We start from the raw sequence: 13,971 nt of genomic DNA on the forward strand, positions 1-13,971 counted from the left end.
GTAAACTTCCCTGTGCCCGCTTTGTCCTCTCGATTAATGTGTGTGTGTGTGTGTGTGTGTATATATATGTGTGTGTATATATATATATATATATATACACACACACACATATATATATACACACATATACATATATATATATATATATATATATATATATATATATATATATATATATATATATATATATATATATATATATATATATATACACTACCAGTCGAAAGTTTTAGAACACCCCCATTTTTCCAGTTTTTATTGAAATTTAAGCAGTTCAAGTCGAGTGAATAACCTGAAATGGTACAAAGGTAAGCAGCAAACTGCCAGAGGTTAAAAAAAAAAAAGTTTAGGTTACCAAAAACTGAAAAATAATGTACATTTCAGAGTTATACAAAAAGGCCTTTTTCAGGGAACAAGTAATGGGTTAACAACTTACAGCTGTTATAAAAAAAAAAAATATATATATATATATATATATATATAGAAATGAAACAATAAAATAATCAAACAATAATTTATTTGAAAAACAAGAGAACAATTAACAGTATTCTTAACACTGATGAATTCTCTCTGATGAATTCTCTGTTGAGACTTGTATTCAGTGTAATGACACAGTTTCCCTTGGTTTTCCCTTGTTTTCTTAATGTAAGAGTCACATTATGGGGAACGCAGTGTTTATAGGTGCTGTTTATTTAGAAAACGTAGATAATACATTTCAACTTTAAAAAGCATTCTTTTTTATGTTACGTTGTTTATTTTTGCTCAATCACTAAAAGCGTATGGCGTTCACGGAAGCTTAAGATGAATCAGTGCCCGTTCTGAGCTGTCATGACTCGTCTGTGTGAAAAGGTAATACAATAGCACATACTATATTAAGTGACCTATCTGTAGGACGATAGGCATATCTAAGATAAATTGAATTGGTGCCACAGAAGTTGGTTCAAGATATTATATATATATATATATATATATATATATATATATATATATATATATCATTTTAAATACAGTAGATACCGCTTATTAGCAACCTCTCAGTTCCCAGCAAAAAGTTGCTATTAGCCAAATGTTATAAAGCGAAAAGCCACATTTTCAAGTGTATGTATATGGAAAAACGATGTATACTATAGTTGTAGAAATAGCACACTGCAATACATGTCTTGGTTCATTAGTGTTAAAAAAAACAAAACATGAAAAACACCAAATATCAGAACAAACAACTGTTTACTAATACTACACGCATGTGTGAAACAAAAAAGAAGTATGTCCAGTGTTGTAAACATAGTATTACAACAACGTACTATCAATATCCTTAAAAACAGTAAACAAACGTGGTAGGCCTATACAGGACTTACATTTAATACAGAAGCATCATTTTAAAAGTAGTGGTCCAATGTCAGAATATAATTATGAAAAGGAAAAAGATGTGATATCTACAAACTGGGCCAAATTACAAAATAAAATTAGGACCAGCCAAAATTGGGGCACAGTTGACTTTTTTTTTTTTTTTTTTTTAATGTCTCAGTGAAGCCGGGGCCCAAGTTGGCCTCATGTCTTGTTTGAATTGTTTTGAATCTTATTTTAGATAGTACATCTTTACGTGGTTGGTCTTTTTTTTCTATCTGGGTGTTTGAAAACAAAGTTTGGTCAGATATCACCAGTTTGCTCCGTATACCAATCCCTTTGCTTTTCTAACCACAGCACTGACATAAAGTTCATATTTAAAAAAAGGCCCCATCCATTGTTTAATATCCTGCATTCATCATTTTCCAATATCCCGACCAACTTCTTTTACTGGTATAAGTCTGAATTAAACTACCAGTGATGAGTAATCCGTTTTAAAGCTTTATAGAAATGCGAATTCCAGAAATACAGCTGGGAAGGAGCCTTTAAGGCGCTCTGCTTTCTGCTAAGAGAAGTCTAGAGAATGTATTACTCAGCTTACAATACAGTACTAACCAGGTCTGTTGGCCACTTGAGCTTGAATGCTGTAATCGTTTGTGTTCTGAGGAAAAATAAATAAATGAATGAATAAATAAACAAAACAGTAAGGGTCATTGAGGTATAGGTTCCTGTGCTGTTCTTAATTTATTTTCCACTCCAGTTTTAGGCAGGATAATAACTGAAAAGTAACAGAAACTTGCAAACTAGGATTACAGTAGGAGGACCAAACAAGGTGTAGAATTACCTTTAATATTCTAGAGGGGTAATAAAGAATGGAGAACCGAAACAGATATATGGTAGCACTGCAATTCAACCCGTGGGCTGTAAAACCAAAAAGGGAAATTCAACAAGTGAAACGGCCTGTTTCACTATAGCCTTTATGCAGGGCTTTTGTTTTGTTGGAGAACTATTAGGGCTAGCCTGCATACATATTCAAAGTCACCTTTCTAGTTTGTAAAATCACTGTGTTTTCATGCTCAGGGTCACTTAAAAGGTTTTGCATGCCTACTAGGGGTCTCCATATATATTGTCAGCCATACTGCAGATAAGCATATTTGTTTGAAACTTGAACAACAGATACTCGGAGACGCAACGGCAAATGCATTAAGCAGTCATATTGTAAAGGCCTATATGGAAATCAGTTAATAAGCCCCCCTCCTCAGGTTTCTTTCATATTTTTTATTTAATAAAAAACAGCAGAGAGAAGCAACATCATTTTTTTTTTTATACTACTACCTCGGAGAAGATTCATTGATGTAGAAAAACAATCTCATTACATGAAACCCCTTTTGAGTGCGTGTGTGTGTTTGTGTAAGGTTAGGTAAATACTGTAAAAAGATTTGCTTCCCCATACAATTATAATATTTGAAAGTTATTTTTTCCCTGCATGCATAATAAACCTTGTGAATTCATGAAGGACAGCTACAGCTTGCGTAGCACAGTGATACTTAAAAAGGAGCGTCAAGTACATGATTTAGTACAGTCTAGTTATCCAGTATACTCAGCACCTGGCCTGAAAAGTATAGAGCCATTCTCAATGTACAATGAATACATAATTTTATTTCAACAAAAGCTTGAATTATCCTAGCAACTGGAAAACAAATTAGACAATGCCTCTTAATTCTGCTGTACATCTATCCATCATTGGCCAGCAATACATTTAACATTGTGCAAACATTTTCAACAATCAGGTTTGTTTTGTAACAAATGACTAAAAAAATAAATAATAATATGGCCACATTACATTTGCTTAGTAAACCAAAATCAGAAATTATATATATATATATATATATATATATATATATATATATATATATATATATATATATATATATATATATATATTAAATTAGTCCTTTTCTTGTCCCCAGGAGTCACCCAGCACAACAAACATTAAAGACAAAATCTGAAAAGCCTACACTGTGGCATGAGATGCTACTTAACTGTTTTAGCTAAAAGGATACATCCCTCATGCAATAATATATTATATATTTCATTATATTTTTTGACAACTGAAAGAAAACACCACATGTTGTACTTCACAGAACATTCTTAAATACAATATTATTTCACCGTGAAACAAATTGCATTTACTTTGGATGCAGTTCTAGAGAAGTAAGCTGTGGACCAGAAAGCCAAAGCTCCCAGATATCCTAGATTTAAATCAACGCAGGCTGTGTACATGTATACACAGGAGATAAGGTTTTATATTGTGCATGACATGATGTTCACATCATTAACCAGCTGGAAGCACATACAAACACAAAATCCATTCGTAATCGGAAAAGAGAGAGACACAAGGTAATGTTTGACCGTGGGAGTAATGTAGTACTGCACAGGAAGCCGGGGAATTGCAGGATTTCAGTTTCACACCTCACCTCACAGACCTTAGAAAAAGGGTTCCCAAGATTTCCTCTTGAAAGCTACGCCATAAATCAACTGCTGTCTACCATTAACACAGCTAATAACCCCTGCCCTAATTCACCAAAAACTGTATTAAATTTGTTTGACTGACTACATCAAATTTAAGTGTTAATAATCCTGACTGATGGTTTGTTATTAGTTACAAGTTATTAAGTATATATTATTTTTATTTCCCATACAAGCCAACCTGGGAATGGGAATTGTGTGTGTTAAGTGTGTTACAGCCGATGTAATAAACACAAGTGATAACAAAACGGTGCAATATGGTCATTTAACTGAAGAGGACCACATTCTGGGGAGGCTGATGATTACTAAAGCAAATTTGATGAAGATGAAGATGAAATGGAGCAGTGTAACTCATGCCCCACAAGGTAAGAATGTGTCTGAATATTGCATTAGTGAGCTGGAACAACCCTAGAACATTTGTCTTTATTTCTTTTTTGGGGGGGGCGGTGGGGGGGGGGTGCAGGTTCTAACTGCCATTGGCTTTCAAATGCCATATAATTTATTTTGTGTTATAATGCATTATAATGTATATGGGGGCAGCAGTGTGGAGTAGTGGTTCAATCCCAGGTGGGGGACACTGCTGCTGTACACTTGAGCAAGGTACTTTACCTAGATTGCTCCAGTAAAAACCCAACTGTATAAATGGGTAATTGTATATAAAAATAATGTGATATCTTGTAAGTCGCCCTGGATAAGGGTGTCTGCTAAGAAATAAATAATAATAATAATAATAATAATAATAATAATAATAATAATAATAATAACAACAATAACAGGAATGGTATTGAAAAAGACACCTCATTATAATGTTTCTCTGATTTTATAAATCAAGTTTCTTTTCTGCATTACTGATTACTGTAGTACTGAGCAATGGATTGCATTATGTTGAACTGGCACTTCCTTTGTTTAATGATGAAGCACTTAACCAGAAGCGCTCTTCAGCATTCAGACCGACTTAAAAACCTTGTCTATAGAGACTTTCGTCTCCCTTTAGCTCCATTAGCATAGCATATATCATAGTAAAAATGTGTATTCTGGCCCAAAACACTGCCAAATGGCATTGTCTTGTATTATAGCAAGCATCTTGCTTCCCTAAGCATTTATATTGTGTGCTGCAAAAGTTAATCAAATCATAAAATAAGAGAATTAAATGTACAGGAGTTTAGAGGATCCCCCCCTCAAATGTACCCCCCCAACCCAACCTATTAAGGCAGGTACAGTAAGACGTTCTGCATTTTACTGATCTAAGAAATGCAAAGTGTGTTGGTGTGATGGGAAGCAGTATAGCTGTATTTCAATTCTACATAAAAACACTGGCAAATACAGGTTTCACAAAGTTACCTTACATATCCTCTTACCACATTTAATTTGTTAGATTATTATATCTTACTCGAGGTATAATATATATATATATATTGTTAAAAATTCCATCACAGGCCAATACATTTCTACTGACTCACAATGAATACAGGTCAGGACAACCTACCTGCTCCTTAAGGGCCATGTAATAAAACAAAACAAAAACAACAAAAACAGCTGTTCACGTATACAGCTAGCAGCGACGCTACAAACATTCCTACCCCCAGGTTTTCTCCAGTACTTGTTTTTGCAGGAGTACATTCCTTAACTGCATACCATTTTCCTGAGACTTTTTGTTGTACCGAGACAGAAGCCAAACACAGGTAGATCAGCAGTTGATTGGTTTGTGCTGACAGGGTGACACAGTATGAGCAAATGCTTCTTATCCACCTCTGTGGGTAAATGCAAGAAGCCTTTGTAGCTGAAGAAACTACCATAAGGTGATAAACAAACTGCACAATCAACAAAGTGGTGTTTCTGGGTGCGCAGAAGGGGAAGCTATAGAAAAATGAACAGTCATCAAGGGATCAGAGCACAGTCAATTATCGTTAAAACCGAAATTACATGAATTTCCTGATGCTACAAATTTTCTATATGGTCCCGGCCAAGTCTAGCAGTCTTCTTACAAGATTAATTCACTTAACACAAATTTCCTGTTATTGCAAATTTTGGAGCCCCCCGGGGATTTTTTTAATTTTTTTTTTAATAAAACAAAATCACCCTAGTTTAAACATCTCAGTGCAAAGGATATTGGGAAATGTATTAACTTGCATCCACATTAGCGCCTCTGCACTGTATTTTAGTGCTGTTTTGGGTCCACTGATCCTATGATGCATTTCATGTTTCTAGTTCTGAAAAACAGGGCTACAATAACACAGGCCTATGAACAGCAAACTGGATGCAAGTCGTCAGCGTTTCCGATTTGCTCAATACCTTGCTTTTGTGGTTTAAAAATGCCTGTGATCAGAATGGGACATGCAGGTTTCAAGTGCAGTTCATTTGCAATGTATACTTTTTAAAACTTACAATCTTATTTATTATTTTTGAATAACAAACAGAGCTTACAAGACCAACCCAACTGAGGGAGTTTGCACCTGCCAGGTTGAATGCTTCGAGCTGCAGCAATCTGTAAATACAGCTTGCACAATTTGCTTTTTACATTTTTAAAATTGGATGCAAAGACATACTGGTTTAATTGTATATTCTGTCTTCAAACAAATAAACATGCACATTTTAATGATGTTCAGGTTACCAGTCCCTTGGGTGTACTGTTGCCTTCATTAGTCTAGCTCAGGAGTGTGTAACCTCAGCTAACCTACCTGCCACATAAGAAACTGTATGAACGAGAGGAGGTTTGTCTGGTTCCTAGTACTGTAGCGGATTGATTTGAAAACTCTGTCAAGTTGAGTCTTAAAATATCCTAGTTATTCAGCATAAACAACCTGACTAGGTAACCCATACCATACACTTGCCACCTTGTGTGTAAAGAAGCGTCTCCTACCCTCTGTCCCAAGTCCATCTCCACTTCATTTCCAACTGTGTCCTCTGAGCCTGGTTTCTGTGCTGCACCTGAAATACTGGTCAGCTACGTTTACGCTTTTTATCTGCATCATTTGACCCCCTCACAATAATACAATGGATTTTGATAATACATTTACTATTTTTGATAACAGAATTATTATTATTTTTTTTTTTTTTAAATCATATCCTGGCTAAAATATTGTTTATCTTCTCATTGATGTATTATTGTAAAATTAACTATTTTAATACAATCTCGTAAAGGCATAAAAGCAAGCCACTTTTGATACCTTGCAGTACTCAATCTGGCATCCCTGTGGGCTGATATGTAAGGGCCACTGGTTGACCTTTAGGTCTGCTTACCGTCGCCCAAACCAAACTCAAGAAAGAACTAAGTCAGTCCAGATTTATAGCAATTGCATAAGCCGCTTCAACAGAAACAGAGAGCACTTACTATTCTGTTTTCTACATTGTTACAGTAATTGGCCTGTAATAAGTATACATTAAACCAAATGTACGCAGCTATCAAGTGTGCAGTGAAGAGTCACTAAACAAAAAAAAAAAAAAAAACGGTGAACTGGACGTAAACGAATGAATGTTACATAGCATCTTTAAAATAACTAATTACAGTAGGTTGATAAAAAAAAAGTAATTTCTCCTCCTTAGTTTGAAGAGTCTTCAAACCAAACCACTCAATGCAGCAGGCTTAACTAGAAGCCAAGAGAAAGTGATACAGGCAATATCAATGATTTGTAAACCTGTAGGTTTTATAAAGGGTGTCTTCAATTACACCAGACACAACTAGAAGTAAAACTTGAACAAAAACAGAAGTATACCCAGGGGCATAATGTAAGGTGAATCTCATAAGTAACATGGATAAAAAATACCTATCATATCAATGTCAACGTGGCAGTGAAATGATTAACATCTGGAATGTTACTTTATTGAAAATCATTGAATACAGCTGGGTACCACATGTAAAGATACTAAGGGCCTCATTTACAAAGTGTTTACTGTATACAAAACATGATTACCATGTTTTACCCTCATATTTATTAGGAAATTAATATTTTTACTAAACAAACATAAAATCGATTGAAAACATACAAATACATATATAAAATAAATATATATCAAGATATATAAATAATGAACAAATAAATAAATAAATAAATAAATAAATAAAACCTCCTAGAAACACCCCTCCAAAACCTGAATTAAAAAAAAAAAAAAATGCTTAAAATGAGGTTAATATATTCTTACCCTCAAACAAAAAAGGTCCAATCTACAATTGAACTCGGATCTAGAGTTGTAGTCCTGAGAGCTACATACATGTATGCAGTGTGGAGTAGTGGTTAGGGCACTGGATTTTTAACCGAGGGTCCTGGGTTCAATACCAGGACTGCTGCTATACCCTTGAGCAATGAATTGCTCCAGTAAAAACCCAACTGTATAAATGGGTAACAGAATTTGAATGTACAATTAAATTAAAAGAATACCTAGCAGGCTTTTTTTGTCTATCCTACATGTATTGAGTTGTAGGCTTCACATTGTTGTAGGACACTTAGATAATACAATATTTGAAATTTAAACTAAATTATTTCAGCATATTTTCTTTGATCTGTCTCTCATATTTTTATCCCTGCTGCCACCAGTAAGTAAGCTCCTTCACCTGTTGTCAGTAAAATAAATACCGTGCGCAACTTCAGACCTGTTGCCACCCACAATTTGTATGCCAATTAGAATTTCTGTGCAGTCATCTCACTTTTGCTCCCGCAGTTCTGGCCAAATTACCGCTGCTTAGTAAACAAGGCCCTAAGTATGTTGTGTCCATCATAGACGCAGTCAGGAGGTCAAAACACTGTGGCACGGAAATAGTTACTGGAGGCCACCTGGAACTGATAGAATCATCGAACACAGCTGTGAGATAACGTCACCAAATCAATTAGCATGGAGCGTGTACACACCCTGCAAAAATGAGATTGTAACTTATAATGGTGTTCATGCGATCTGGTTTATTAATAATTAAACATACAACCCCCAACAGCCTAGTTCTTGGCAAGAAGTCTACAGTACAGTTTGTTGTGATGAAGAAAAAATAAGGTTCAATTTAGTGTAAGATAAGAGGACATTTATTTTATTATGAAGATTAAGTGCAGCACAAACTTTTCTCAATGAAAATATACTAAAGTTTCAACACGCACACACATTTATACTTTTAAGTATCAAGAAATATTACCAGTCTAAGGTTGCTTTTACCTGTTGTGTTGGATTGTCCTACAAGTTACCATATATATATATAAGGGCAGCAGTGTGGAGTAGTGGTTAGGGCTCTGGACTCTTGACCGGAGGGTCGTGGGGATAAGGGCGTCAGCTAAGAAATAAATTTATATATATATATATATGTGTGTGTGTTTAAATTTGTAAGAATACCACCAACCACTAAAACCTAATGTACAGAATTGAATCCTCAAATTTTGAATAAGATGGTATTCTCACAATATATATATATATATATATATATATATATATATATATATATATATATATATATATATATATATACTTGTTGGACATTATGTGATTATGCAATATGTAGCTTAATATTGACTTAATAGAATCCCTACTGATTATCTGTAATGATGGTCACTTTATTGTTTTGACTAATGTATTTAATCATGTTTCTTGTTTATTAAATCACAGGTGTAATTGTTTTAACTAATGATTTTATAGTGCAATTACTTATTTTATCTGTGTATATATAGACCAGGATTTGTACGGAACTTTATAACACAGCTGAACCTGATGAAGTCACATTTCATGTCGAAACTACTCGTCTTGAAATATGGAGTATTTCACCTTTCTATTAATAGTTCATAATTATATCACTGCTGAATAATTCCCGCTAATGCAGAGACGCTTGTTTAAATGTTAAGTACCTTTTGGCCAGCACCTTACTTTGTAAAGAAACTTTTCTTGTGCACACACACATTATATTATAATATATTATATATATACATTGAAAACAATGGAATCGCACAGTCTTAAATGAAAATCTGGATCTTAGTCCAAACCTGTAATTGACATCCAAGAGGTAAATATATCAATGAAGATATATGAAGCCTATTACATGTAAGCTTTATTTAATGTATTCTTGTTGAAGTGATTATAAAACGTTTATGTATGAGACTTAATGATAATTATAATAATGTTATTTATTAGGCAAATTGTGAGTTCTAATTAATTGTAATCAGATCAAAAGTGGATTCCAAATATGTTTGGATGCTGGGTATCTATGAGATGTATCTATGTGTTGTTTAAGTTACTATCAATTACCACAATAAGGATTTATTATGTATTTCTGAATTTCATCAATATGCAATTAGAACATTACTGTTTGAGACACTTGAGTGTTTAAGAATGAAAAAGACGGTAAGATTATGAGTCTCTCTCATGTTCAGAAATAATTAATAATGCAATAATTATGATATGGGTCCTCTTTAAAAAAAAGATTTAATCCCTAAATTAATCTAATGAACAGATTTACTGTGATTGACAATGAGATGTATAAATGGAGATTGTGTTCCAATTAACAATAATATTCAGCAGCTGACGAAGACTTGTAGTCGAAACGTGTCGTGGACATGGATGCAGCAGTATTTTTTAAATGTTAGTTTAATAAAAATGAAATTAATTTTGAACTTCTAAGTTGTGTGGATCATTAAGAAAAATCACATAGTGTGCGACCAAGTTTTGGCTCTACAGTCCTGAACCATAAGGAAATAAGGTTTGTTTGACCATTCCTGGCTGGTTGGCGTCGACAGAGACAGTTGCTTTAACTGGAGTACACACAGAACCGTAGTGAGGTAATACAATGGGATACAATGACAATAGGTCTACAGGTACTTGTACATGTATATATGACTTGTTTTCATCAGATTCATAACTTTTTTTCCCTTATTTTATTACTTAAGTAACTTAAAATACTGAACAAGTTCAGAAAAGTAAACCAACTTGAAATACGTTATACACTTGATTCAAACAACACTATTCTCTGGCAATGCATGATATGAAAAGTAAAATAATGTAAAATAGCATACAGCATATAACAGCCTGCATAAACTAAGTTATTGTAATACAGTACAGTCAACTCAAATGATTTTTTTTTGTTTGTTTTTTTAAAAACACTCGAATGTTGTTTGCATTATGCAATTATCCGAATTAAAATGCAATGTACAATGGACTTCAGGACCTCGCAATTAAGCAAATTATGCATTTAGCCGATATGCATTTAACCGCATCATAAAAAACAGTACCAGCTGCATGCTATGCAATTAAATGATGTATGCAATTATCCAATATGAAAATAAGTGGAGTCGACACACGCACAGTGCTCACCCGTTATAACGCGCCTTGTTATAGTGTGGAATCGGTTATAACACAGTAGGGTCGTGGCTCCCATTTGCTCCATAATGCCATTGCAGTATTTTATACTCATTATAAGGCGGAACACAAATAGCATGGTCTTGCAACTTTGGCTTCCCACTATAGCGTTATAAACGGTGAGCACTCAGCATGTTGGAGGCTGGACTAGGGCAGTGTACTGTGGCTCGCCGTCTTGTGTGCTCACAGCCAGCAATTTCAAACCTGGTAAGATGGTACAACCAGACACACTCTGTCAATGACAGGCCACGAACTAAGAGACCAAGAGTCACAACACCTGCCCAAGATCAAAAGATCATTTTGCAGCATCTTTGTGATGTCAATTGTTAATCAGCACAATAAAAAGTCACTCAGCAATTCAATGGCAATTTGCTTCTGGCAACTGTTGCCTTTCAAGCAATCATTGTAGCTGATTAAATAGTTTATCCTAAATTTACAGTGTCTAATCTTGAATCTCGTGAGGGGTGAGTGAAGATACAGAAATAAGGAAAGTTTGCAGCAATTTACACTTTGAAAAAAAAAAAAATTGCTCACATCACTTTTTGGGTGTGGACAAAAGGTAAACCACTAAAATATTGAAGGTCAACTTCCCGAAGGCCATATCATGCTACAGGCCATGACACTGAACCGTAGGGCATGCAACACAGGTCTCTTCAACCTGTGCAGGGTTACCTGGATCTGGGGAGACTGGCTTTATTCTGCAGCAAGGAGAAGGATCATTTTATAAAAGTCCACCGCGGTGCAGGATATCAGTTTCATCAAGAGAGTTAATGCCGGCAGTCTTGTGTCACACCATTGTACAGTCTATTTGAGCTCCCAACTGCCAATAGCAAATGTGCAGGTGCAACAAACTGAGCTACCTTTACTGCCAACTTATTTTTGCAACTGAAGACCTATAAGAAAACTTCATGGGGACTATGTGTTAGTACAGTTTAAAAATAAATAAAAGGAACAAGTAGTGCAATAACCTAAATCAGATTTTGGCTTTGTAAATTATTCATTGGGAACTCAACCCAGCAATCAAATCCTACAGGATTTCACATCCAGGCGATTATGGCATTCTTCATAGAATTAGCCAAATGCAAGGGAAAATAAATCACGAGAAAAAGAAGGAAAAATAATCACGAGAAAAAGGGTGGAGGATGAGTATCTGGAGTCAGCACATTCTAAAGCTCTCTGCTAGAGTCAGGTTTCTCCTAAATCATTACAGTGTATTCTGGGTAATTCTATCCCCCTTCACTTTGAAGTGTTTACCATATCCAGCAGGTGAATGTGTGTGTGTATGTGTGTGTGTGTGTGCAGGAGCTCCCCTAGAAATGTTTCACATGGTACGCAAAACTGAACCACACCGACATCCCATCTCATGCCGAGAACGACTCTGCATCAACACGCTGTAAAAGTGTTTCAGCCAATCAGAGTGCTGCATTTTTGTTCTTTCCTGAGTTACATAGCACCTAGACTGTCATATTAGAAAACTGCAATCGAATTGTATCATTTCCCTTTCTACAAAAATGAACAGACACAGCACACTGCCACCAAGACAGAACAAAAACAGCTAAATAGGCCACAGCAACAATAACAGGTACAAATAAACCTATTGAAAATACAGACTAAACTTGGGGGAAAAACTAGGTTCACAAATCTGTTATGCTGGTTCCACTTCTAATCATTACTCACAATCAGGACAACTAATGTAATCATTACTCGCCCCCTAAACATGGTGAATACACAAACTTTTTTTTTTTTTTTTCTTTTTTTCATCTTACACATTGTGACAAAACAGGCAGTTAAAAAAAATAAAACAACAACAACTTAGCAATTTTGTGTTAATGATTAGGCAATGTATGATTCATTCACACTGGACCGAGACCACCTCTTCAGGTGGAGACCACCTCATCTCAAGCGTTTTGAAAATGGTAAAAATCGAATCAAAATATTAATTGAATTGAAAATACACATTTAAAGTATATAATATAGTAATTGAAGAAGACATACCATGTGCATTTTTTTTTGCAAGTTGAGTTTATTCATCATGTGACTTCAATCACGTGCCTCTGCTGAAACTCAACATGGCAGCTGCACCAATGAAGACAAACAATGTTTCAATAAAAGAAAGAGCTAAAAAGCACTGCATTCTTCTATGCTGAAAAACTAAGGTACTGGACTGTGCTCAGGCAGAGCTTTCCCAAAATGAGTAAGTAAGTTACCCAAATTAATTGTGTGTTTAATTATTGTTTAGTTTATTTCTTTCCATGCTACCTGGCTTTAATAAAGCTATAATTAGCAATATTAAACCGTGGCCTTTCTTCATTACATTATATTATCTGACGATGAAGAAACAAGCTCAAAGCTATTTTTCTAGCTATACATTCCATAAAGGAAATTGATCGTTTTACTCTGTAAAGGACGTAGTCACTACACTACACACCGTTTGTTTCATAAATATTTTTCTGTCCGGAGACACAGCTCTTGTTAAATTTAGCAAATAAGGCAGAATTAGCAAAGAAACAATTGGGAGGATTAATTATGTGTTTACATTAAAAGGAGAGCTATTTAAATTACAATCGGGTGATACACAGCAGTGAACCTGTGTAGATCAACGACTCAGTCAACAGTGCGACTTTTTTTTTTTATCAGTGTTTCATATTTTATCCTGATTATTGTAAACTTAATTTGTGGAGTACTGTACATAGGATTAGTCTCACATGACATTGCTGGACTTTTACTAAACTGTTTCATATTTTTTATTGTTATTGTAATGCCAGCAATAAGATAAAC

At 34.7% G+C, this 13,971-nt stretch overlaps 1 protein-coding gene across 12 annotated transcripts in view; it reads right to left on the bottom strand.

The window, feature by feature from the left end:
• Positions 1 to 13,971, bottom strand: part of LOC117962501 (polypyrimidine tract-binding protein 3-like) — an 82,339-nt gene that overhangs the window by 48,602 nt on the left and 19,766 nt on the right. For 6 of the 12 annotated variants that reach the window (XM_058993655.1, XM_058993666.1, XM_058993675.1 and 3 more), the window contains one exon: positions 1,960 to 2,005. The exons of the other annotated variants lie outside the window; for them this stretch is intronic. In XM_058993655.1, coding sequence (XP_058849638.1) covers positions 1,960 to 2,005 — 46 coding nt within the window. The remainder of the gene's footprint in view (positions 1 to 1,959; positions 2,006 to 13,971) is intronic. 12 annotated transcript variants of the gene reach the window in all.

Source organism: Acipenser ruthenus, chromosome 2 (genome assembly GCF_902713425.1).
Source record: "Acipenser ruthenus chromosome 2, fAciRut3.2 maternal haplotype, whole genome shotgun sequence".
NCBI classification, from domain to species: Eukaryota; Metazoa; Chordata; class Actinopteri; order Acipenseriformes; family Acipenseridae; genus Acipenser; species Acipenser ruthenus.